Source organism: Petromyzon marinus, chromosome 58 (assembly GCF_048934315.1).
Source record: "Petromyzon marinus isolate PM22_M1 ecotype Great Lakes invasive population chromosome 58, UKy_Petmar_22M1.pri1.0, whole genome shotgun sequence".
In the NCBI taxonomy this organism is placed as follows: domain Eukaryota; kingdom Metazoa; phylum Chordata; class Hyperoartia; order Petromyzontiformes; family Petromyzontidae; genus Petromyzon; species Petromyzon marinus.
Genome location: NC_133724.1, coordinates 4,115,478 through 4,141,931, shown reverse-complemented (window position 1 = coordinate 4,141,931; position 26,454 = coordinate 4,115,478). Strand labels below are relative to the sequence as shown.

Below are 26,454 nucleotides of genomic sequence, written 5' to 3'. Positions count from 1 at the left end.
AGTCTCTGCGTTCTTGTGGTCGCTCAGCTGTTGCTGCTGATGCCCAAGCCTGTACCAGAGGTAAGGGCGTCGCGGTGGCTAGGAGATGTTAACTACCTCGCCTGGTACACAAGAGGTCGTGGGTTCGATCCCGACCCTGATGCCTGCTGTATATTTGGAGTTTGCGTGTCTCTCTGTCATCATCACGGTGGCTAGGAGATGTTAACTCCCTCGCCTGGTACACAAGAGGTCGTGGGTTCGATCCCGACCCTGACGCCTGCTGTATATTTGGAGTTTGCGTGTCTCTCTCATCATCATCACGGTGGCTAGGAGATGTTAACTCCCTCGCCTGGTATACAGGAGGTGGTGGGTTTGATCCTGACCCTGATGCCTGCTGCTGTGTATTCTGAGTTTGCGTGTCTCTCTCTCCGTGGTCGCGTGGATTTTGTCTCCGGGTCCTCCAGTTTTTCCCCTCCACATTTAGAATCAACGCCACTCGTTTAAGGAGTTACTTGGCTGCGATAATTTTCCCCAGCGATAAGCCACTTCACCGAGCTATAATTTGCGCTGTAAAAGAGCTACATAGCTCAGTGGGCCCTTCCCTGGTGATGGTAAAAATGTCGCCTCCGACTAACCCCGACGTCTCCGTGCCGTCGCCACCGTGCTGCTCACTGCGCGACCCCGGCCCACTCTTTATTTAGTCACCGGTTATTTCAATTGATAATATTCAGACGAGGTCATTTCGTCCCTTCACAGTCGGTCGCGCTGTCATCTTCCGGCGGGGGTGTCGCAGACGTCGCTGTGCCGAGCGACTCTCGTCCGCTCGGTCGTCGTCGGCTCGGATCAAACGACAACAAAAAAAAAACCTCTCTGTTGACGAAAGTTTTCGTCAATAATTCGCGAATGAAATGAAACGCGACCCCTGACCCCTCCTCCTCCTCCTCCTCCTCGGCGTGCAGGCACCGCGCCCCGCCACTCCCCCGCGCGCCGATGGCGGCGCTCTGCGCGGAGGCGGTGCTGGACCCGCGCGAGGACTTCCCGGCGTGGCTCGGCGCGCACGGCGTGAGCGCTCGCGTGCTCGAGGCGGTCGAGGCCGAGCTCGGCATCGGCGACTACGAGGCGCTGCTGGCGTGCGCCGCCCAGGCGCCCGTGCGCGCCGAGCTTCTCGCCGCCGCCAAGGAGCGACTGCCCTTCGCCTTCTACGCCGCCCTGCGGCGCGTCGCCGAGCAGGTGGGGCGCGGCGCCGGCGGTTGCGGCGGAGGCGCCGGCGGTTGCGGCGGAGGGCACCACGACGGGCCGTCGGACGTGCTGGCGCTGCACCCGTTCCTCGGCTCGCTGCTCGACACCATCGTCCACATGCTGAGCAACCTGAGCCGCGAGCTGTCGCATTCGGCCGAGCGGTTCCGCCTCCTGGACGCGGCGACGTTCTACGGGCACGGCGCCGACGAGGACCGGGACGTGCGGCTGTCCTCGCCGGGCCACAGCGTGCAGGGTACGAGGCGCCGGGCGGACGGGCGGACGGGCGGACGGGCGGACGGGCGGCGGCGGCCGATTGCCACGACCCGGATAAGCCTCCCGCATACGTCGCACTCCCGTGTCGGCGAAGGCCGATTGTAATTGCGGCGGCGGCGGCGGCGGTCAGCCACGCGCCGCCTCTTTTGTGTGGCTACCGCCCCCCTCCTCCCCCCGCGGGTGGAGTAGTCCGCTTGTTCCACCGGAATACGCGCGGTCGTGTTGTTGGGGCAAACGCCGGCGACGCGTTCGCGCCCTGCTGCCGCGGATCGGTACGTGGCTTTCGTTTGGGGGACGTTCACGGCACGCGGTCACCAACGAGTTGATAACCGAACCCCAAAACCGCGCGGGCCCCAACGTGACCCGACAACCCAGCCCCAACCGGCCGGCGCGTACGTAGAGCGCCGCTCGCTGCCTCCGGCACGGCGAGATTGCCTCACTTGTTCCGGTCGCGGTGCACCAGACGGCGACGGCTACGGAGAGGACGCGGCGGAGGCGTCGGCCCTGGACATGGACGAGGACGGCGCGGCCCCCGACGGCACGGCGGTGGTGCGGTGGTCACGCGGCGTCAGCTCGGCGGGCCTCCACGACGGTGCCCTCGAGCCACCCGATGCCCGTGAGTGACCGGCTCGCAGCTTCGCTCGCGGCCGCCCCACGGTGGCTAGGGGATGTCGACTGCCTCGCCTGGTGTGTACGGGAGGTCGTGTTGTTCAAAATTTGTGTCGGATCGCCCCGGGGGTCGTGGGGTCCAGGAGGAGGAGGGTACACAGCCCGCGAGTGCGCACACGGTGGCTAGGGGATGTTAACTACCTCGCCTGGTACACGGGAGGTCGTGGGTTCGATCCCGACCCTGACGACGCCTGCAGCTGTTTATTTGAAGTTTGCGTGTTTTTCTCTCCGTCTGTGGTCGCGTGGATTTTTTCTCCGGGTCCTCCGGTTTTCCCCCGCGCACTTAGAATCGACGTGCATTTGGAGTTATTTGGCTGCTATAAATTTCCACGCGATAAGCCACTTGGTTGAGCTTTCATTTGTGGCCAGGTCACTTCTGAAAAACAGCTACGTAGCTCAGTGGGCCTTAGCAGGTAAAATAAAACAATTTAAAAAATGCAATTTTCCCCGTGCACGCCGCACTCAACCTTAGTTGTGATGGAATAGGATGATGGGATGGAACCCACATGTCATTCCCGTGTCAGCAGGCGCTGTGTTCACAGACTGGATGGTAAAGCCTGTGCCTCGGAGCAAGAAAACCCCGAGTTTGATTCCCTACTCGGGTGCCTTTCTGCATGGAGTTTGTATGATCTCCCCCTGTCCTACAGAGTGAGTGGAGTTTGTATGATCTCCCCCTGTTCTGCAGAGTGAGTGGAGTTTGTATGATCTCCCCTTGTTCTGCAGAGTGAGTGGAGTTTGTGTGATTTCCCCCTGTTCTGCAGAGTGAGAGTGAGTGGAGTTTGTATGATCTCCCTCTGTTCTGCAGACTGAGAGGAGTTTGTATGATCTTCCCCTTGTTCTGCAGAGTGAGAATGAGTGGAGTTTGTGTGATCTCCCCCTGTCCTACAGAGTGAATGGAGTTTGTATGATCTCCCCCTGTTCTGCAGAGTGAGTGGAGTTTGTATGATCTCCCCCTGTTCTGCAGAGTGAGTGGAGTTTGTATGATCTCCCCCTGTCCTACAGAGTGAGTGGAGTTTGTATGATCTCCCCGTTCTGCAGAGTGAGAGTGAGTGGAGTTTGTTCTGCACTGGGTTATACAGTTTCCGCCGCGTGGCTAACAATAAACGTACAATTTAACTGGTATTGGCCAAAAACGTATCTGCGAATTACTCAATTGGGGTCACACGTAGCGACATCGCCACCCCCACCACAAAAAGACCCTCCTGAAACGGTGTTTCCCAAAGTAAGCTAGCGAGATCACAACAATGTACGTGTACTTTGAACTTCTTTCGTTTAAGCACGTAGCCGCCAACCGTGGCTCATCGGCGGTGTTGTGGGTGGGGGGTGGGGGGGGAGAAGGAAAACAAACTAAAAAGAATTGTAACAATGAAAAAAAAATAACAGCCGAAGCTAAAACACAAAATCAAAGACCCCCCCCCCCCCCCGGATAGCCTTAAGACTGTTGGGGCAAGTGCCGTTAGCGAGCACCGATGAACACCGGAACGGCACAGGAGGGGGGGTGGGTTGCCAGCGCCACGCCCGGCCGCCTTTGTCTTCCCAGTGGCGATGTTTACGCACCGCACCGGGTGTTGGTTTGGGGTGAGCCGACCTGGGGGTGTGGGGGTGGGGGAGGCCTAGGACCTAACCGGACCGCTGCACTACCGCTCCCCGCTGACACACACACACACACGCGCGCGCCTCTTACGAACACTCCCCCCGGAGAACGCCGAGCATGATCCCGGCGGTGCCGTTGCAGACGTGGCCGCGGTGGGACCGGCCGCGATTGGAGCTGGCGAGGCCGAAGCGGACGACGCGGCGGGGGTGGCGGAAGCTTGGAGGGCGGCGAGTGTGAAGACCGAGCCGCTCCACGAAGGTGCCGCCCCCCCCCCTCCCCCCCCCCCCCGGCACGAGACGATGGCTGGCCACGGTGGTGAGATGTTAACTAGCTCGCCTGGTTTACAGGTCGTGGGTTCGATCCCGACCCCCAGACGCTTGCATATTTGGTGTTTGCGTGTGTCTCTCTCTCTCTCTCTCCACACGGGCGCGTGGATTGTTCTCCCAAGCCCTCCGGTTTTTTCCCTCCGCATTGAGGATGGACGTGCGTTTAAAGAGTATTTGCCTGCTGTAAATTTCCACGTGATGAGCCAGCCATCAAGTCCCCAGGTCGCTTCGGGAAAAAAGTGCTATATCGCTCAGTCGGCCTTAACCTGGTTAAAACAAAAAAAAAACTGTTTAATTTTAGACCGCTTTGTGGGCTGACGGCTTGACACAAGTCGGCCCCCAAATCGGTGGCCCCCTAAATCGGTGGTCCCCCAAATCGGTGGCCCCTAAATCGGTGGGCCCCCCCCAAGGTTTCCGCGAGACGGGGGACGTACTGGAGGAGTGGGCCTGCCTGCTGGAGCAGTGCGGGGAGCAGAGGGGAGCGAGATCAGGATACGGGCGGCGCAAGTACGGTCGACCTTGCAGTTTAAAATCAGAATATTTATTGAGGTTGAAGGAATCCGATGAGTTGCGCAAGGCTCTTTTTCACAGTTGTGATTCGGGAACGCCGTTGCGAAAGGCGCGAGCCAGTGGAGGTATCAAGGGAGCGCTGGGGAGAACGACTCAATGTTTACGTGTGCCCGGGGTCGGTCAGTCTGGCGGCTGCTGCTGCATTTTGGGATCGTATGGAATTTGGAGGCGAGGGATGATGAGGGGTACGGAGTTTGGGGAAGTGGGGGAGAATCGCAGTAGCCGAGGCGGGCAGGGGCAGGCTCCGATGGAGGCGCGGCGACGATGAGAGTCTCAGCAGTGGATATATGGAGCAAGGGGGTTGGCAGGTTGGCAGGACAGTTTAACACGTAGGCTTTCGCGACCAATATTATTCACGGAGATGTCGGCTGCCTTGTCCCCCCTACAGGGGAGAAGGCCGGCGCCGCCGAGGGCAGCCTGGCGTGCGAGCTGGACGAAGCCAGCGCCTTCTGCCAGGGGGCGGTGGAGACGCAAGACGACGAGGACTACGACAACGACGACATTGACGACAACGACGAAGGCGGCGGAGGCGGAGGAGGAGGAGGAGCGACGCCGGGCCGAGCCCCCCGCTGGGGGAGCCTCGAGCGGGGCGCCAGCTGGGCGGACCGGGGGCACGAACCGCCCGATAGGTGGCCGGGAAATTTCCACCCTCCGCTGCCGAAGTTGGAAAGCTCCGAAGGTGAGGACCACGGCGCTGGGCGCGTGGCGGTGACGGCGCAGGGCCCGGGCGGCTCGCTGGCACGCGGGGGCCGCCACGACTCGCCCGCCGCGCCCTGGCCCGCCCCGTCGTCGTCGTCGGGGGCGCCGGGGGCGCCGGCGCCGGCGGCGTCGGCGGCGCTGGCGGGGTCGGCGGCGACGGAGGCGAGCGGCGCGACGATGTTCTGCAAGAAGTGCGGGCAGCGCTTCGGCAGCGAGCGCTACCTGCGGCGGCACGAGATGACGCACGGCACGGTGAAGCCGTTCGCCTGCGAGGAGTGCGGCCGCAGCTTCCTGCGCTCGTCCGACCTGCGCATTCACCGCAGGATCCACACGGGGGAGAGGCCCTTCGTGTGCGCCGAGTGCGGGCGCCGCTTCACGCGCTCCTTCAACCTCGCCCGCCACCGCAGGACCTGCGTCAAGTACTGACGGTGCCCCCGACGCGCTACGCCGGGCCTCTGGCCGCGTGATGGGGGCCCCCCTGCCGAGTTGGCTCCGCGTTTGTCCAAACCGACGCCGGGGAGCACGCGGCGTCGGCGCCGTCGCCACGAGAGGATCGAGTCGCAAGAGGGGACCCGAGCGCAGCTGTGGTAGGGGAAGCAGCCCAGCACAGGCCGAGGGTGAAGGTGGAACGGGGCTGAAGTTGCACAACGAAGAGTGCAGAGCCACTGGCGAACGTGTGGCAGCTGCTGAAAAATAAAGAGTGTCCTCTGATCGATCGCCGCGGAAACACGCGGGCAAGGACGGTGACGGTGGAAAGGTGACTTTGCCGAGTTGCGCAATCAGGCCCCCCGGTCCGCTTGAAGTAACGGGGCCAGGCCCTGCTGCACCGTACGCAGTTTTCGTCTTCCCGAGAAAATGTTCGGCGGCACCAACAAGGGAATGAACAGGCTGGTGCGGGAGGAGGGTGGTCATGCCCGCACCTCGCCGTGCCGCGGTCCCACAAGGCGTTATTTTATTTTTTGCTTGCCGCAAAGCGCTTTTACTTTATTTTATTTTTTTATTTTTGTCGGTTTTCGATCGCAACGCCGGCGTGAATTTATTAAAAATCAATGAATTCAAAACTTAAATCCTACACCCCCCCCACCCACCCCGCCACCCATCCCCGTGACCGCAAGTCGGACCCGTCCGTTTGTGGGGCCACCGCTTACGGCGTAGTGGGTGTCGGTGGTAGGGCGGTGGGCGGTGGGTGGGGTGGGTGGGGGGCGGGGACGAACACACCGACCGCCGCAACAGGACGGTGACGTCTCCACTCTCATCCCCACAGGTCACGGGAGCGACGGCGCTTACGCTCAGCAGCACCGGCACAGCTCGCCGCCACCGCCATGCAGCTGGCAAACGGGCGACGTGAGCGCCGCACCTAGACTCGATCCTACCGAGCGGTCCAGGGGGCAGCAGCAGCAGCAGCAGCTCCCAGCGGAACGCTTCGTTAGGAGCGACGTGGAGTGCGAGGGGCTGGCGTGCCGGGCTGCGTACGCGCACGTGTACGGCGATGACGACGTCGTAGTCGTCACGGACGAGCAGCTGGCGCACGGAGGCGGCGGCAATAGCCCCCGCGTGTGCCCCGACTGCGGCATGAGCTTCCGCACGCCCAGCAAGCTGTGCCGCCACAGGCAGAGCCGGCACAGCGAGCAGAAGCCGTACGTGTGCGACGAGTGCGGCAAGAGGTTTTCGCTCATCCACAACCTCAACCAGCACCGCCGCATCCACTCCGGGGAGAAGCCCTTCGTTTGCGAGGAGTGTGGCATGACCTTCGGGCGCAAGTACCACCTGCACCGGCACAAAAAGACGCACTCCATCCACTGACGCTTGGCCGCGGGGGCGGCGACTTGGAATGATGTCCTGGGGAGGAATACGCTTCCACTTCTTGCCCGTGTGACGAGCGGCGGCGGCGGCGGCGATGATTATTCCGAAGATGTTCCACTTGGCACGATCGAGCTGCGTCGTGGGGGGGGTGGGGTTATGCCGAGCCAGGGACGACGCAACGTTGCGATTCCGCGGCAGGAGCCGTGCCGTGCCGTGCACGCCAACGTGCAAAGAACGAGTCGGGATGCAAAGCGCACGGTGTCTCGTATTGAAGATGACTCGGAGGAGACGCCGTGTCTCTTCAGTGCAGTGTACCTAAGGGGAACATTACCGTATCAGCTGTCCCCCCCGCCCCGCCCCGAGCCAGATTCAAACGTCTTGTGTGAAGCCAGCGTGAATCACCGAAAACCGTCAATGGGGAAAACCACCCGTGCCACCTACACCTGGACTTTCCCACACTTTCTCGGACGTCCTGAGATGTTCCCTTGCCCTTCGGGGGATGGCTTGCTCAGGGTGGAGGAGTGTTTTGGTGGCTCCCCACCCCCACCCCACTCTCACCCCTCTTGACACAAGGTGGAAAAACTTAATACCAGGAGGTAGATAATACTTTTTATTTTTAATCACAAAATTCCAAGTCGTGAATGCTGCCGTTCGTAATAAAATGCGGAATACATTTAAAAACACTCCTATGCTGTCCTTCCTTTTTTACAAACACGTTTCGGGGCATTGCATTAATAAAACCACAGCACCACCGCTGCACCTATCGGGGCAGGGGAAACACGGGAGAGAGGCATGTACCCATACACAGAGCTGTTCCTACGCTCGTGATACACGCATCGAATTTAGGAGAGGGGGGGGGGAAATGTGACAATCCCTTCTTGATCAATATGTAATGCCTTACACACAACTGGATTCACATGACCTGCTAGCCACTGGAGCTGTTAACATTTAACACGCGGGAGAGGAAATCAAACCCCCGGCAAATTCTCGCTTCGAGTCATGTGACCATCCCCCCCCCCCCTCCCCACTGCCTCCGAATCGTGTCGGCTGACTGAATCATAAGGAGAGAGGGGCTCAATAATCGTTACATGTCTAGTTAGTACCACCACGAGGGGGGAGGAGAAGTGGGGGGGGGTGGGGGTGTCGCAACTTTAAACGACAAAGCCCGGATAAACTATTTACACTGAGCAGCTCAGCCCCTGCACGCACGCGCACAACAAAAATACAAAGATCCCCCGTATAGCCTTAACAGACCGTTGGGACAAGTGCTGTTGGCGAGCACTCTATGAAGGCCGGCACGGCACACGAGGGGGTGGGTGGCCAGCACCATGCCCGGCCGCCTTCGTCTCCCCAGTGGCGATGCTCACACACCAGGTACTCATTTGATGCCGAGTCGACCTAGGGGAGGCCCAGAACCAGTTCAGATAAACATCACCGGTGTTGGCCGTGAGCAGAAATCGAACTCGGGGTTGCCTGGCTCGTAGTGCTAACCGCTACACCACCGCTCCCCCCCCAGGCGCGCGTAGACATTCCGCATGGCTCCGTCTCGCATTGCCAATACCACCACCACCACCGCCGTGTGGTACCCCCAATACCACCACCGTGTGGTACCCCCAATACCACCACCGTGTGGTACCCCCAATACCACCACCGTGTGGTACCACCAATACCACCACCGTGTGGTACCACCAATACCACCGCCGTGTGGTACCACCAATCCTGGTCTTGGTCACAACTACACACACCCCCACCCCCAATCGCAGGCCACCTCGGTGGTGGTGGCGGCATGGGGCGCTACCATCAGCCCGTCGGGTGGAGGTGAGTCACGTCGTACATCATCGCCTCCGTGGCCTCCGCCGTTCCCTCGCCGGCCTCTCCCGCCGACGCCGACCCGTCCAGCGCCGCCCCGTCCAGCGCCGCCCCGTCCAGCGCCGCCCCGTCGGGCCCCATCGGCTCCCCGTCCAGCGCCAGCGAGTGCTTCTTCTCGTGCCGCAGCAGGTGGTGCTTGAGGCGGAACGCCAGGCCGCACTCTCGGCACACGAACGGCTTCTCGCCCGTGTGCGTCTTCTTGTGCCGCGCCAGGTTGTAGGTGACGGAGAAGCGGCGCCCGCACACGTCGCAGGCGTAGGGGCGTTCGCCCGTGTGCTTGCGCCGGTGCACGTACAGGTAGCTGCGGTTGAGGAAGCCCTTGCCGCAGTCGTCGCACTGGTACACCTTCCCGTAATCGTCGAGCGCCGGCCACAGCAGCCCGCCGCCGCCACCGCCGCCGCCGCCGCTCCCGTCGAGGTCGCCGCCGTCGGCGGGAGCCGCCGAAGGCGACGACGCGGCCGGCCCGTCGAGGTCGCTTGCACCGCCGGCGCCGGCGTCGGCGGCGTCGGCGCGCGGGAGGGAGCGGTGCTGGAGCGCGGCGGAGGGGTCGGCGCCGTCGCCGCACGCGTAGTGGTGGTTGAGCAGCTTGTGCGGGAAGCGCACGCTGGGGAAGAGGTGCGGCTGCTGCTGCTGCTGCTGCTGGTGGTGGTGCTGCTGGTGGTGGTGGTGGTGGTCCGAGTGGTTGACGCCGTGGGGACAGTGGCCCGAAGCCTCGCCTGGGGCAGGGGAAGGCACACGACGTGGGGAACAGTCAGGCCGTGGACCCATCACAACGTGGCCATTGTATCCCCCCCCCCCCACCCCCCACTTAGCAGTAGTATGCGGTGCACATAAATGCCATCAACATACACCACGACATCAACACGTGACCGAGTGAACAATTGAAACCCGAGCGGCGATTACAGCGGTCGTGGTAGTCAAGGTGGTGGTGGTAGTCGCAGTGGTGGTTGCGACAGTTGTGGTGGTTATAGTGGTTGTGGTAGTCCTGGTGGTGGTTATAGTGGTTGTGGTAGTCGCGGTGGTGGTTATAGTGGTTGTGGTAGTTGCGGTGGTGGTCACGATGGTTGTGGTAGTCCTGGTGGTGGTTATAGTGGTTGTGGTAGTCCTGGTGGTGGTCACGACGGTTGTGGTAGTTGCGGTGATGGTTATAGTGGTTGTGGTAGTTGTGGTGGTGGTTATAGTGGTTGTGGTAGTCCTGGTGGTGGTCACGACGGTTGTGGTAGTTGCGGTGGTGGTTATAGTGGTTGGGGTAGTCCTGGTGGTGGTTATAGTGGTTGTGGTAGTTGCGGTGGTGGTTATAGTGGTTGTGGTAGTTGCGGTGGTGGTTATAGTGGTTGTGGTAGTCGCGCCGGTGGTGGTCGTTTTCCTAAGTAGCCGTGGCGCTTTGGGGCCCACTCGGGTGCACGCTTTTCTGCGCGCCTTACCGGCGCAGTCTCCCTGCTCGTGCTCCGCGACGTGCCCCTCCGCCTTGGCGAAGCCGTCGCGCTGCCCGTTGAGCGGCGCCTCCCCGTGGCTGCTGCCCGCGCCGTACGCGTTGAAGTGCTGCTGCTGGTGCTGCTGGTGCTGCTGTCCATGGAGCGGCAGCGGCGGCGGCGGCGGCGGAGCGGCGGCCCCGTCGCCCTCGGGGCTCCTGGTTCGCTTCTTGACGATGGCGCGTGGCCCACCGTGTCCGCCCGCCAAGCCCCTGACGCCCGCGCGTCGTTGCCAGCGCAGGCTCGGCTCGGGCACGGGGCAGGCACCGTCCTCGTCCTCGCTGAACCCTGCCGGGGGGGGGGGGGGGGGTTGCGTTTTGGGGGAGGGGAGGGGGAGGGGGGCGAGCAACGCCGGAGTTATTGCGCTGGCGGTCAGTCCCGCCCCCCCCAACCCCGCCTTGCAACCCGTTAGCTTCACCTGCGTGGGATTCAACTTCGATTTTGACACGGGCACGAGGTGGGATCCCATCGCCTCCGCAACTCCGATCCCTCCACAGGCTCCCCACTGCAGTCCCCCGATAGACTAAAAGATCGCACTCGCCACGGTGGCTAGGAGATGTTAATGACTCCGCCTGGTACGCAGGAGGTCGTGGGTTCGATCCCGACCCTGACGCCTGTTGCTGCTGTATATTTGGAGTTTGCGTGTCTCTCTCTCATCATCATCACGGTGGCTAGATGTTAACTACCTCGCCTGGTATACAGGAGGTCGTGTGTTCGATACTGACACTGACGCCTGCTGCTGCTGCTGTATATTTGGAGTTTGCGTGTCTCTCTCTGTCTCTCCCCGTGGTTCTCGTGGATTTTTATCAGGGCCCTCCTGTTTTAACCCTCCCCATTTAGCATCGACGTCACGCGTTTAAGAGTCATTTGGATTCTGCTGCACATTTCCTCGTGATTAAGCCACTTAGTTGTGCTGTCGTTTGTGATGCCCAGGTCGCTTCCGAAAAAGAGCTACACAGCTTAAGTGGGGCCTTACCTGGCAAAATAAAAAAAATAAAAAGCTGTCTTAGTTTATAGACTTCGAAGACCCTCAAAGGATTTGGCTCCCCAGTTCACTTCTCTCCCCCTCATGCCACTCTCCCGGCCTCCGCGTGCCATCCCCAGTAACGAATTTAACGCGACCCAAGTAGCTTAATCGAAAACGTTTAACACGTTGCGACTTCGGAGAAGCGGGGCTTGCGTGATGCATCGACCGGAGGGGGATGACGGTGGCGGGCGGGGGTCAAGACTCGCCGAGGCAACACGCAAGTCCGCCGTCGGGAGAGCGGATGGGCTCGGCTCGCGTGCAAAAAAAGCTGGACGCGCAAGATTACACCCAGCAGTGGACAGACCACGGCCGACGACTGCCTCTCTCCTCTCTCTCCTCTCTCCTCTCTCTCTCACCTTCCTGCGGCTCATGCTTCACGCGGGGGAAGTGCCGGGGGGGCGCTCCATGCTCAGCATGCGCTTTCGGCGAGTGTCCGTACGCCTCGCCGTAGCCCTCCGAGTAGCCCTCCGTGTACCCCTCCGCCTCGTCTGTAACCGCAGAGAGACGGCGGCGTTAGCGAGCTCCCGCTCGACGGCGCGTCCCTGGCAGCCTGCGAGTCTCTGCGCGCCGAGCTACCCCGATGTCGTCTACAGTAAGTGATCACGCCCACGATCGACATATGCCTCCCGAAGGCCGGGATTGGAAGTGCGGTGGCTGGCGACGCCGACGACGTCGCCCCAAGGCCCAGGGTCCATCGCCTCTCTCGCCCAGCGGACGCGGCGTGCAGGAACAGGGGCTGTGCTTCGTTGTTTTACAGCTCGCCGTCCGATTGCTCGTGTAAACGTAACAAGGCAATCGGGTGTTTCTTGGTTCTTTCGGTAAAGTCACGTCGGAAGGGAAACAATAAAATAATAAAAAAGTTGTTTTGTTTTTTTGTTTTTATTGTTTCACTGTTTCCCTTCTACGCGACTTTACCGAAAGAACCAAGAATATAGACAATCGGTAATCAATTGCGTCAAGTTAATTGGGATACAAGCCCAGCGATGAATATTACAATCGGCCTGCCGCAATGACTAGTGTTGCGGCGGGTACGAATTTAGTCGGCATTTGTATTTTGGCGATGAGGTCTTCGACGAGCGGACAAAAGCAGTCGAACGTTTGGTCGACTCTCAGTTTGCGTGATGAGCACGCAATTACCACCACCACCACCGCCGCCCACCCCAACCCACGGATATCAAGTCAACCACCAGTGCACTCAGTAAATATAAAGATAAAGATCCCCCATATAGCCTGTAACAGACTGTAGGGGCAAGTGCTGTTAGCGAGCACCTATGAAGGCCAGAACGGTACACGAGGGGGTGGGTGGCCAGCACCACGCCCGACCGCCTTTGTCTCCCTAGTGACGATGTTTACACACCGCACCAGGTACTCATTTGAGGCCGAGTCGACCTAGGGGAGGCCCGGGACCGGTTCAGATAATCGTCACTGGTGTTGGCCGTGAGCGGGAATCGAACCCGGGTCGCCAGGTTCATAGCGCAGCGCGCTAACCGCTACACTATCGCTCCCCGATAATCACGTGTTCGGTGCACCTTAGTGCACAGCGCTGTCTGACGACGCTACTAAATGATTTCAGTCCGTGTACGACGGGGAGGACGCCCCCCCCCCCCCGCCCCCCCCCACCCCCCCCCCCCCCCGGGTCTCTGCTGCGTAGTTGGGAGCCGCCGTCGTCACCATTTTGACGATTTTCATCCCGTCGACGATGGTCAAGGGCAAAAATATTTTTATTTTTTTGTTACCGTCGTCGCGAACGTCATCTACGAGATTAGCTCTCTCCCGCCTGTGACCGACTTTGTAGAAGCCGCCACCACCACCACCACCACCAGCACCAGCCCCTCCCCCCCCCCCCCCCCCCCATCACCTGGGTACAGTTCCTCGGCCATCCTCCCGGGCTCTGCGGGGGGCGGTGCTACCCCGAGGGCGTCCTCGCCATCGTCCTCGCCGCCGTACTTGTGCTCGTCCATCGATTCCTCCGTCTCTGCGCAGAGCGGAGCGGGGGAGCCGCGTCTCACGACCACTCCCCGCCCCCCCCCCGCCCCCCCCCGCCCCCCGCCCCAGCGCCCTCTCTCATCTTAGCTGGGTGGTGGAAATTCCACTTTCCCGTGCCGTGGAGGGGGGGGCGGGGGGCGGGTGACGCCTCTCCTCCCACAAAACGGCAATTGTTTTGACCCGACCCCCTCCCCCCACCTCCGCCCCATCATTGTTGGAAGAATGATGGGGTGCGTCGAGCCCCCCGGACGTGATTTTAACTATCGTGTCGTACAGCCAGAGGTCGCCGATTCCATCTCCTGGCACGGTCGAAACAATGGGTTAAAAGCTTCCGTATGAACCTTCTCCCGCCTCTATCCAACCAGCGGCATCAAAATGGGCGTACGCCAAAGTCGATTGGCGGGTCGCGTGAGGCGAGTGAAAAGTGTGGCTACTCCCACTGCCTCAGCACTGCCTGGCCAAGAGTGGTGGACAAGCAGGCAGGAAATTGCAGGCCGCCCCCTCGCGACCCCCTTTACACTTCACCCGTTACCCCACGCCGACGGCGGTAAAACGACCGACTCACCGTCTGTGCTGCACGGAGTGAGGTCAGCTTCCTCTCCCATGTCGTCGGCGTCGCCGCCGATGCCGCCGGCGACGCCGACGCCGCCGCCGCCGGCGTTGACCAGGCGCTCGAGCGACGTGAACCGCTCGGCCGATCGAAGCAGCTCGCAGCTCAGGTTGTTGAGCATCACCACGATGGCGCCCAGCAGGCTGCTGAAGAGCGACTGGTAGAAGGGGCCGTCGGCGGTCGCGTATCCGTCCGACGGCCCGTCGTGGTGCCCTCCGCCGCAACCGCCGGCGCCGCGCCCCACCTGCTCGGCGACGCGCCGCAGGGCGGCGTAGAAGGCGAAGGGCAGTCGCTCCTTGGCGGCGGCGAGAAGCTCGGCGCGCACGGGCGCCTGGGCGGCGCACGCCAGCAGCGCCTCGTAGTCGCCGATGCCGAGCTCGGCCTCGACCGCCTCGAGCACGCGAGCGCTCACGCCGTGCGCGCCGAGCCACGCCGGGAAGTCCTCGCGCGGGTCCAGCACCGCCTCCGCGCAGAGCGCCGCCATCGGCGCGCGGGGGAGTGGCGGGGCGCGGTGCCTGCACGCGCGAGGAGGAGGAGGAGGAGGAGGGGTCAGGGGTCGCGTTTCATTTCAGTCGCGAATTATTGACGAAAACTTTCGTCAGAGGTTTTTTTTTGTTGTCGTTTGATCCGAGCCGACGACGGCCGAGCGGACGAGAGTCGCTCGGCACAGCGACGTCGCGGCCGACCGTGAAGGGACAAAATGACCTCGTCTGAAAATGATCGGGTGAGATGACCGGTGACTAAATACTGGGCTGGGGTCACACAGTGAGCAGCACAAACCAAACTCATCGACTGCAGCTACACACAAGGGGTCAAGGCTCACAGACAGACGCACACACACACACACACGTGGGCAGTGCAGACCCAGGCTCGATGATTCCGTGATTTAATCACTACAAGTCTAACAGGATCCACGGTGGGTGCCATCAATCGCGCAACAATAATAAAGAAAATAATCCAAAGCACTGTCAAGCCGCTGACGGATTTACAGCCTCCCATCACTGTCGGTCACGGGGGTTCAACATCTTTGCCGGTCAGTGCGGGTTCACTCATTAATCATAAACACAGCAATCGTTTCCATTCTATTCAAAACGATGAATCTCCTTTTTTGGTTTTTTACCAGGTAAAGCCCGCTGAGCTGTATAGCTCTTTTTCAGAAGCGACCTGGCCACAAACGGTAACCCAACGAAGTTGCTTATCTTGTGGAAATGAGAAGGAAAAGTCGGAGGACCCTGGAGAAAAATCCACGCAACCACGAGGAGAAAGAGAGAGCACGTGCCAACTCCAAATATACAGCAGGCGTCAAGGGCCGGGATTCAAAAACCACGACCTCCAGGTGAGGTTGTTAACGTGAGGTTGTTAACATCTCACCCCTGCACATGTACAGCCCCGGATGACGGCATCCATGCTTCACCACGCTGGTCAGTGAGGTTTGGGGAAGCCGAGGAACAAAATCGCGACAGCTCTTGTTGCCGCGTCCTCTGCGGACCGTAACGTAGCGGAGCCCCAATGGAAACCTTTCGCCTGGGACGCGAGGCATGGTTATGGTTAACTGAAATCACTTGGCAAAAATCGGGTCGATAATTATTATTTTTCAGTCCGCCCCACTACGTGACCCCGACAGCAACGCGCCGCCCGCACCAGACTACCGCGCCAACGAGCGGCAGCAGCAGCAGCAGCAGCAGCGTGCGGCGATCGGCACGACGGGCGCCACCCCCACCGGCCAAACCCGAGCCCCGGGGGGCGTCGTCGCCGCAGTCGCCCGCGGCGACGGCGCCCTCCGGTCAGCCGTCGATCCTCGGCTTCTTTGCCAAGGCGAGCCCCGCACGCTCCCGCAGGCGGTGAATTTCACGTTGTTTGCGTAATTTTTGCAGCTTTTGACGAAACTTGGGTGTCCCCGGGTAGCTCTCGACGAGGCCAATCGATTTGACCGCCAGCTTTGTCGTCGGTAAGGCGACAAAGACTCGTGTCGTTACGCGGGTTTTTCCCACCACGGGGCAGCGATGGGACCCCCCGGGGGTCCCGCCAATTGCTTCAACCGTCCAATCCGGCTGGAGTTTCTGATGTGACCGCATTCCGGTTTCTTTGGTTCGCAGCAGACGCACGCGTGGACACCGCACAAGGCAACCCGCGACAGTGGATTGAAATGTAGAAGTTTCCACGTCCGCCGGCTAGTCACAAGCCGTGACAATTCCACCTTTCCTAACGGGGCCGAGTCATTCGACAGGATGGCCGATTGCCTCCTAAGCAACGCGTCTCCTACACACCGTATCCACGGTCGATGGGAGTTAAAAGGCCGATTTCGGACTGGACCGTAGCATCTAAAATTAACCACGGGGGTAACATCCGCAACAACGATAACAAAACACCGCCCTCAAAATGTCACAACACATGGGGACGAGGGTCAAATCGCACGGAACAACGTGGGACCCGAATGGGGCCCTTCACTTAGATCGGAATAACAATTCAAGGGATGACGGTGGTAGTCTTCCCTTCACTGATCACATCACGAAGCAGAAGTTCCTTTCAGAGCCGCAGGCTTGCTCCGGAGCCGCCGGTTGCCGCCTCCTGCCCCATTATAAACTGGATTCAGTTGGTAAACTGGACTCCCATGGTGAACTGGACTCCCATAGTGAACTGGTCTCCCATGGTGAACTGGACTCCCATGGTGAACTGGACTCCCTCGGTGAACTGGTCTCCCATGGTGAACTGGACTCCCATGGTGAACTGGACTCCCATGGTGAATTGGTCTTCCATGGTAAACTGGACTCCCACGGTGAACTGGACTCCCATGGTGAACTGGTCTTCCATGGTAAACTGGACTCCCACGGTGAACTGGACTCCCATGGTGAACTGGTCTTCCATGGTAAACTGGACTTCCCATGGTGAACTGGACTCCCACGGTGAACTGGACTCCCACGGTGAACTGGACTTCCATGGTGAACTGGACTCCCATGGTAAACTGGATTTCCATGGTGAACTGGTCTTCCATGGTAAACTGGACTTCCACGGTAAACTGGACTCCCACGGTAAACTGGACTCCCATGGTAAACTGGTCTTCCATGGTAAACTGGACTCCCATGGTGAACTAGGCTCCCATGGTGAACTGGACTTCCATGGTAAACTGGGCTCACACGGTAAACTGGTCTTCCATGGCAAACTGGACTCCCATGGTAAACTGGACTTCCACGGTAAACTGGACTCCCACGGTAAACTGGTCTCCCATGGTAAACTGGTCTTCCAGGGTAAACTGGACTCCCATGGTAAACTGGACTCCCATGGTAAACTGGGCTCCCACGGTAAACTGGAATCCCACGGTGAACTGGACTCCCACGGTAAACTGGACTCCCACGGTAAACTGGACTCCCACGGTAAACTGGGCTCCCACGGTAAACTGGACTCCCACGGTAAACTGGACTCCCACGGTAAACTGGGCTTCCATGGTAAACTGGACTCCCGTGATAAACTGGAGCTCCATGGTAAACTGGACTCCGGTGATAAACTGGAGCTCCATGGTAAACTGGACTTCCATGATAAACTGGAGCTCCATGGTAAACTGGACTCCGGTGATAAACTGGAGCTCCATGGTAAACTTGACTCCCATGGTAAACTGGACTTCCATGGTAAACTGGGCTCACATGGTACACTGGACTCCCACGGTAAACTGGACTCACATGGTACACTGGACTCCCATGGTACACTGGACTCCCATGGTAAACTGGACTCCCGTGATAAACTGGAGCTCCATGGTAAACTTGACTCCCATGGTAAACTGGACTCCCGTGGTAAACTGGAGCTCCATGGTAAACTTGACTCCCATGGTAAACTGGACTCCCGTGATAAACTGGAGCTCCATGGTAAACTTGACTCCCATGGTAAACTGGACTCCCGTGGTAAACTGGAGCTCCATGGTAAACTGGACTCCCATGGTAAACTGGACTCACATGGTACACTGGACTCCCATGGTAAACTGGACTCTCATGGTAAACTGGACTCCCACGGTAAACTGGACTCCCACGGTAAACTGGACTCCCACGGTAAACTGGGCTTCCATGGTAAACTGGACTCCCGTGATAAACTGGAGCTCCATGGTAAACTGGACTCCCATGATAAACTGGAGCTCCATGGTAAACTGGACTCCGGTGATAAACTGGAGCTCCATGGTAAACTTGACTCCCATGGTAAACTGGACTTCCATGGTAAACTGGGCTCACATGGTACACTGGACTCCCACGGTAAACTGGACTCACATGGTACACTGGACTCCCATGGTACACTGGACTCCCATGGTAAACTGGACTCCCGTGATAAACTGGAGCTCCATGGTAAACTTGACTCCCATGGTAAACTGGACTCCCGTGGTAAACTGGAGCTCCATGGTAAACTGGACTCCCATGGTAAACTGGACTCACATGGTACACTGGGCTCCCATGGTAAACTGGGCTCCCACGGTAAACTGGACTCCCACGGTAAACTGGACTCCCATGGTAAACTGGACTCCCATGGTAAACTGGACTCCCACGGTAAACTGGACTCACATGGTACACTGGACTCCCATGGTAAACTGGGCTCCCACGGTAAACTGGACTCCCACGGTAAACTGGACTCCCATGGTAAACTGGACTCCCACGGTAAACTGGACTCACATGGTACACTGGACTCCCATGGTAAACTGGACTCTCATGGTAAACTGGACTCCTACGGTACACTGGACTCACATGGTACACTGGACTCCTACGGTACACTGGACTCACATGGTACACTGGACTCCCATGGTAAACTGGACTCCCATGGTAAACTGGACTCCTACGGTACACTGGACTCACATGGTACACTGGACTCCCACGGTAAACTGGACTCCCATGGTAAACTGGACTCCTACGGTACACTGGACTCACATGGTACACTGGACTCCCATGGTAAACTGGACTCCCATGGTAAACTGGACTCCCACGGTAAACTGGACTCCTACGGTACACTGGACTCACATGGTAAACTGGACTCCCACGGTAAACTGGACTCACATGGTACACTGGACTCCCATGGTAAACTGGGCTCCCACGGTAAACTGGACTCCCACGGTAAACTGGACTCCCATGGTAAACTGGACTCCCACGGTAAACTGGACTCACATGGTACACTGGACTCCCATGGTAAACTGGACTCCCATGGTAAACTGGACTCCTACGGTACACTGGACTCACATGGTACACTGGACTCCCATGGTAAACTGGACTCCCATGGTAAACTGGGCTCCCATGGTAAACTGGACTCCTACGGTACACTGGACTCACATGGTACACTGGACTCCCACGGTAAACTGGACTCCCACGGTAAACTGGACTCCCACGGTAAACTGGACTCCCACGGTAAACTGGACTCCCACGGTAAACTGGACTCCCACGGTAAACTGGACTCCCACGGTAAACTGGACTCGCACGGTCAGGCAACCCACATTCTGAGAAGCGACTCCCTCAGTACCTCAGAGAGCCGCGACTCCGCAGTCGTTCAAGAGCCACGCGGGCGGCTCAGCAGGTGGCCGACCCCTGGCAACACACGGGGGAGGGGGGGGCACCCGTTTGTCAATCAACTGCTGGATGAGGGCCTCCCACAACAACGTTGGTAGCCAACCACTCTCACCACCACCACCACCACCACCACGCCAACCACTCTCACCACTCTCACCACCACCACCACGCCAACCACTCTCACCACCACCACCACTCTCACCACCACGCCAACCACTCTCACCACCACCACGCCAACCACTCTCACCACCACGCCAACCACTCTCACCACTCTCACCACCACGCCAACCACTCTCACCACCACCACCACCACGCCAACCACTCTCACCACCACCACCACGCCAACCACTCTCACCACCACCACTCTCACCACCACGCCAACCACTCTCACCACCACCACCACGCCAACCACTCTCACCACCACCACCACTCTCACCACCACGCCAACCACTCTCACCACCACCACCACGCCAACCACTCTCACCACCACCACCACCACGCCAACCACTCTCACCACCACCACCACGCCAACCACCACCACAATCACTCTCACCACCACCACCACCACGCCAACCACTCTCACCACCACCACGCCAACCACTCTCACCACCACCATCACCACCACGCCAACCACTCTCACCACCACCACCACCACGCCAACCACTCTCACCACTCTCAACACCACGCCAACCACTCTCACCACCACCACCACGCCAACCACTCTCACCACCACCACCACCACCACCACCACGCCAACCACTCTCACCACCACCACCACGCCAACCACTCTCACCACCACCACCACTCTCACCACCACGCCAACCACTCTCACCACCACCACGCCAACCACTCTCACCACCACCACCACCACTCTCACCACCACGCCAACCACTCTCACCACCACCACGCCAACCACTCTCACCACCACCACGCCAACCACTCTCACCACCACCACCACCACCACCACCACCACGCCAACCACTCTCACCACCACCACCACGCCAACCACCACCACAACCACTCTCACCACCACCACGCCAACCACTCTCACCACCACCAACACCACGCCAACCACTCTCACCACCACCACGCCAACCACTCTCACCACCACCATCACCACCACGCCAACCACTCTCACCACCACCACACCAACCACTCTCACCACCAACACCACCACCACGCCAACCACTCTCACCACTCTCACCACCACGCCAACCACTCTCACCACCACCACGCCAACCACTCTCACCACCACCACCACGCCAACCACTCTCACCACTCTCACCACCACGCCAACCATTCCCACCACCACCACCACCACGCCAACCACTCTCACCACCACCACCGCGCCAACCACTCACAACCACGCCAACCACTCTCACCACCACCACGCCAACCACTCCACCACCACCACCACGCCAACCACTCTCACCACCACCATCACCACCACGCCAACCACTCTCACCACCACGCCAACCACTCTCACCACCACCACCACGCCAACCACTCTCACCACCACGCCAACCATTCCCACCACCACCACCACCGCGCCAACCACTCACAACCACGCCAACCACTCTCACCACCACCACGCCAACCACTCCACCACCACCACGCCAACCACTCTCACCACCACCATCACCACCACGCCAACCACTCTCACCACCACCACGCCAACCACTCTCACCACCACCACCACGCCAACCACTCTCACCACTCTCACCACCACGCCAACCACTCTCACCACCACCACCACGCCAACCACTCTCACACCACCACGCCAACCACTCTCACCACCACCGCCACCACCACGTCAACCACTCTCACCACCACCACCACGCCAACCACTCTCACCATCACCACCACCACGCCAACCACTCTCACCACCACCACCACGCCAACCACTCTCACCACCACCACCACGCCAACCACTCTCACCACCACGCCAACCACTCTCATCACCACCACGCCAACCACTCTCACCACCACCACGCCAACCACTCTCACCACCACCACGCCAACCACTCTCACCACCACCATCACCACCACGCCAACCACTCTCACCACTCTCACCACCACGCCAACCACTCTCACCACCACCACCACCACCACGCCAACCATTCCCACCACCACGCCAACCACTCTCACCACCACCACCGCGCCAACCACTCACAACCACGCCAACCACTCTCACCACCACCACGCCAACCACTCCACCACCACCACCACGCCAACCACTCTCACCACCACCACCACCACCACGCCAACCACTCTCACACCACCACGCCAACCACTCTCACCACCACCGCCACCACCACGTCAACCACTCTCACCACCACCACCACCACGCCAACCACTCTCACCACCACCACGCCAACCACTCTCACCACCACCATCACCACCACGCCAACCACTCTCACCACCACCACACCAACCACTCTCACCACCAACACCACCACCACGCCAACCACTCTCACCACTCTCACCACCACGCCAACCACTCTCACCACCACCACGCCAACCACTCTCACCACCACCACCACGCCAACCACTCTCACCACTCTCACCACCACGCCAACCATTCCCACCACCACCACCACCACGCCAACCACTCTCACCACCACCACCGCGCCAACCACTCACAACCACGCCAACCACTCTCACCACCACCACGCCAACCACTCCACCACCACCACCACGCCAACCACTCTCACCACCACCATCACCACCACGCCAACCACTCTCACCACCACGCCAACCACTCTCACCACCACCACCACGCCAACCACTCTCACCACCACGCCAACCATTCCCACCACCACCACCACCGCGCCAACCACTCACAACCACGCCAACCACTCTCACCACCACCACGCCAACCACTCCACCACCACCACGCCAACCACTCTCACCACCACCATCACCACCACGCCAACCACTCTCACCACCACCACGCCAACCACTCTCACCACCACCACCACGCCAACCACTCTCACCACTCTCACCACCACGCCAACCACTCTCACCACCACCACCACGCCAACCACTCTCACACCACCACGCCAACCACTCTCACCACCACCGCCACCACCACGTCAACCACTCTCACCACCACCACCACGCCAACCACTCTCACCATCACCACCACCACGCCAACCACTCTCACCACCACCACCACGCCAACCACTCTCACCACCACCACCACGCCAACCACTCTCACCACCACGCCAACCACTCTCATCACCACCACGCCAACCACTCTCACCACCACCACGCCAACCACTCTCACCACCACCACGCCAACCACTCTCACCACCACCATCACCACCACGCCAACCACTCTCACCACTCTCACCACCACGCCAACCACTCTCACCACCACCACCACCACCACGCCAACCATTCCCACCACCACGCCAACCACTCTCACCACCACCACCGCGCCAACCACTCACAACCACGCCAACCACTCTCACCACCACCACGCCAACCACTCCACCACCACCACCACGCCAACCACTCTCACCACCACCACCACCACCACGCCAACCACTCTCACACCACCACGCCAACCACTCTCACCACCACCGCCACCACCACGTCAACCACTCTCACCACCACCACCACGCCAACCACTCTCACCACCACGCCAACCATTCCCACCACCACCACCACCGCGCCAACCACTCACAACCACGCCAACCACTCTCACCACCACCACGCCAACCACTCCACCACCACCACGCCAACCACTCTCACCACCACCATCACCACCACGCCAACCACTCTCACCACCACCACGCCAACCACTCTCACCACCACCACCACCACCACGCCAACCACTCTCACCACTCTCACCACCACGCCAACCACTCTCACCACCACCACCACGCCAACCACTCTCACACCACCACGCCAACCACTCTCACCACCACCGCCACCACCACGTCAACCACTCTCACCACCACCACCACGCCAACCACTCTCACCACCACCACCACCACGCCAACCACTCTCACCACCACGCCAACCACTCTCATCACCACCACGCCAACCACTCTCACCACCACCACGCCAACCACTCTCACCACCACCACGCCAACCACTCTCACCACCACCATCACCACCACGCCAACCACTCTCACCACTCTCACCACCACGCCAACCACTCTCACCACCACCACCACGCCAACCATTCCCACCACCACGCCAACCACTCTCACCACCACCACCGCGCCAACCACTCACAACCACGCCAACCACTCTCACCACCACCACGCCAACCACTCCACCACCACGCCAACCACTCTCACCACCACCACCACCACGCCAACCACTCTCACACCACCACGCCAACCACTCTCACCACCACCGCCACCACCACGTCAACCACTCTCACCACCACCACGCCAACCACTCTCACCATCACCACCACGCCAACCACTCTCACCACCACCACCACCACGCCAACCACTCTCACCACCACCACGCCAACCACTCTCACCACCACGCCAACCACTCTCACCACCACCACCACCACCACGCCAACCACTCTCACCACCACCACAACCACTCTCACCACCACCACGCCAACCACTCTCACCACCACCACTCTCACCGCCACCACGCCAACCACTCTCACCACCACCACACCAACCACTCTCACCACCACCACCACGCCAACCACTCTCACCACTCTCACCACCACGCCAACCACTCTCACCACTCTCACCACCACGCCAACCACTCTCACCACCACCACCACAACCACTCTCACCACCACGCCAACCACTCTCACCACCACCACGCCAACCACTCTCACCACCACCACGCCAACCACTCTCACCACCACCACCACTCTCACCACCACCACGCCAACCACTCTCACCACCACCACGCCAACCACTCTCACCACCACGCCAACCACTCTCACCACCACCACCACCACGCCAACCATTCCCACCACCACCACGCCAACCACTCTCACCACCACCACCACCGCGCCAACCACTCACCACCACCACCGCGCCAACCACTCCACCACTACCACGCCAACCACTCTCACCACCACCACCACCACGCCAACCACTCTCACCACCACCACGCCAACCACTCTCACCACCACCACCACCACGCCAACCACTCTCACCACCACGCCAACCACTCTCACCACTCACCACCACCACGCCAACCACTCTCACCACCACCACCACCACGCCAATCACTCTCACCACCACCACCACGTCAACCACTCTCACCACCACCACGTCAACCACTCTCATCACCACCACCACCACGTCAACCACTCTCACCACCACCACCACGCCAACCACCACCACCACCACGCCAATCAGTCTCACCACCACCACGCCAACCACTCTCACCACCACGCCAACCACTCTCACCACCACCACACCAACCACTCTCACCACCACCACCACGCCAACCACTCTCACCACTCTCACCACCACGCCAACCACTCTCACCACTCTCACCACCACGCCAACCACTCTCACCACCACCACCACAACCACTCTCACCACCACGCCAACCACTCTCACCACCACCACGCCAACCACTCTCACCACCACCACGCCAACCACTCTCACCACCACCACCACTCTCACCACCACCACGCCAACCACTCTCACCACCACCACGCCAACCACTCTCACCACCACCACGCCAACCACTCTCACCACCACCACCACCACGCCAACCATTCCCACCACCACCACGCCAACCACTCTCACCACCACCACCACCGCGCCAACCACTCACCACCACCACCGCGCCAACCACTCCACCACTACCACGCCAACCACTCTCACCACCACCACGCCAACCACTCTCACCACCACCACGCCAACCACTCTCACCACCACCACCACCACCACGCCAACCACTCTCACCACCACGCCAACCACTCTCACCACTCACCACCACCACGCCAACCACTCTCACCACCACCACCACGCCAATCACTCTCACCACCACCACCACGTCAACCACTCTCACCACCACCACGTCAACCACTCTCATCACCACCACCACCACGTCAACCACTCTCACCACCACCACCACGCCAACCACCACCACCACCACGCCAATCAGTCTCACCACCACCACGCCAACCACTCTCACCACCACGCCAACCACTCTCACCACCACCACCACCACGCCAACCACTCTCACCATCACCACCACGCCAACCACTCTCACCACCACCCCCCACTACATCGTCGGGTGAGTGGATGGGATAAAGCCGAGCAGAGGGCACAGAACGAGGGCGGACGAGGAGGAGGCTCACCTGACCTGCGAGAGAGACGAGTGGACCGGGCGACGACTTGTCGATGGTCAAATTCGTTATGATTATTATTATTGTGTTTAAAAACGGATCAACAGTCTCCGACGCGGGAGAGGATGAGGGGGGAGGGTGGGGCCTACTTGTGGAAATTGAACCGAGGGAAGCCTGCGGCTTGCCTAAAAAAAACCCTGCGACAACACGCGGGGGACTGGGGAGCGAATCCAGACGGGGAGGGCGTGCGAAGGCGGACAGAGACCGCCCTCACTCCCGCCGCCGCCACAGGAGGAATGTTTTAACGACGACGGAGAAGAGCGAAGAGAGACGCACGCGCGAGTTGTGCGGAATAATGAGGAGGAGGAGGAGGCGGGGACCCGCGCGGAGGGATGCCGAGGTCTCGACAACGATGCCGGTGCAGAGCGGCGGAGCCTGTGGGGCAAGGCCGCGTGACCCGGCAGCGAAACCGTGACCTCTCCTAACCCCGCCCTCTCACAAAACTCCTCCCT

General features: G+C 60.2%; 2 protein-coding genes across 5 annotated transcripts in view; one reads left to right on the top strand and one right to left on the bottom strand.

Annotated features, from left to right (window-relative positions):
- The window catches only part of LOC116955095 (uncharacterized), a 16,561-nt gene extending 8,726 nt beyond the window's left edge, over positions 1-7,835 (top strand). Inside the window, exons 2-6 of the mRNA XM_032976068.2 lie at positions 939-1,471; positions 1,955-2,107; positions 3,896-4,012; positions 5,039-5,329; positions 6,614-7,835. Of these exons, the coding sequence (XP_032831959.1) occupies positions 970-1,471; positions 1,955-2,107; positions 3,896-4,012; positions 5,039-5,329; positions 6,614-7,152 (1,602 nt within the window). The 5' untranslated portion in view covers positions 939-969 and the 3' untranslated portion in view covers positions 7,153-7,835. The remainder of the gene's footprint in view (positions 1-938; positions 1,472-1,954; positions 2,108-3,895; positions 4,013-5,038; positions 5,330-6,613) is intronic.
- Positions 7,750-26,454, bottom strand: LOC116955088 (uncharacterized). Of its 4 annotated transcripts, none has more exons than XM_032976055.2 (7): positions 25,955-26,453; positions 19,598-19,662; positions 14,072-14,631; positions 13,379-13,495; positions 11,877-12,008; positions 10,446-10,781; positions 7,750-9,737 (listed from the first exon to the last, which is right to left on the bottom strand). In XM_032976055.2, the coding sequence occupies exons 3-7, from the start codon at positions 14,598-14,600 to the stop codon at positions 8,953-8,955; spliced, it is 1,899 nt and encodes a 632-aa protein (XP_032831946.1). In that variant the 5' UTR covers positions 14,601-14,631; positions 19,598-19,662; positions 25,955-26,453; the 3' UTR covers positions 7,750-8,952. The 4 variants fall into 4 exon arrangements, with proteins under 4 accessions (XP_032831946.1, XP_032831947.1, XP_032831949.1 ...); XM_032976056.2 differs by having other exon boundaries at positions 25,960-26,453; XM_032976058.2 differs by lacking the exon at positions 19,598-19,662 and having other exon boundaries at positions 25,955-26,454.

Coding starts and splice junctions, on each gene's coding strand:
- LOC116955088 (XM_032976058.2), bottom strand. CDS start 14,600: ATGGCGGCGCTCTGCGCGGAGGCGGTGCTGGACCCGCGCGAGGACTTC. Junction 13,496..14,071: donor CACTCCGTGCAGCACAGACG/GTGAGTCGGTCG, acceptor CGCTCTGCGCAG/AGACGGAGGAATCGATGGAC. Junction 12,009..13,378: donor GGCCGAGGAACTGTACCCAG/GTGATGGGGGGG, acceptor CTGCGGTTACAG/ACGAGGCGGAGGGGTACACG.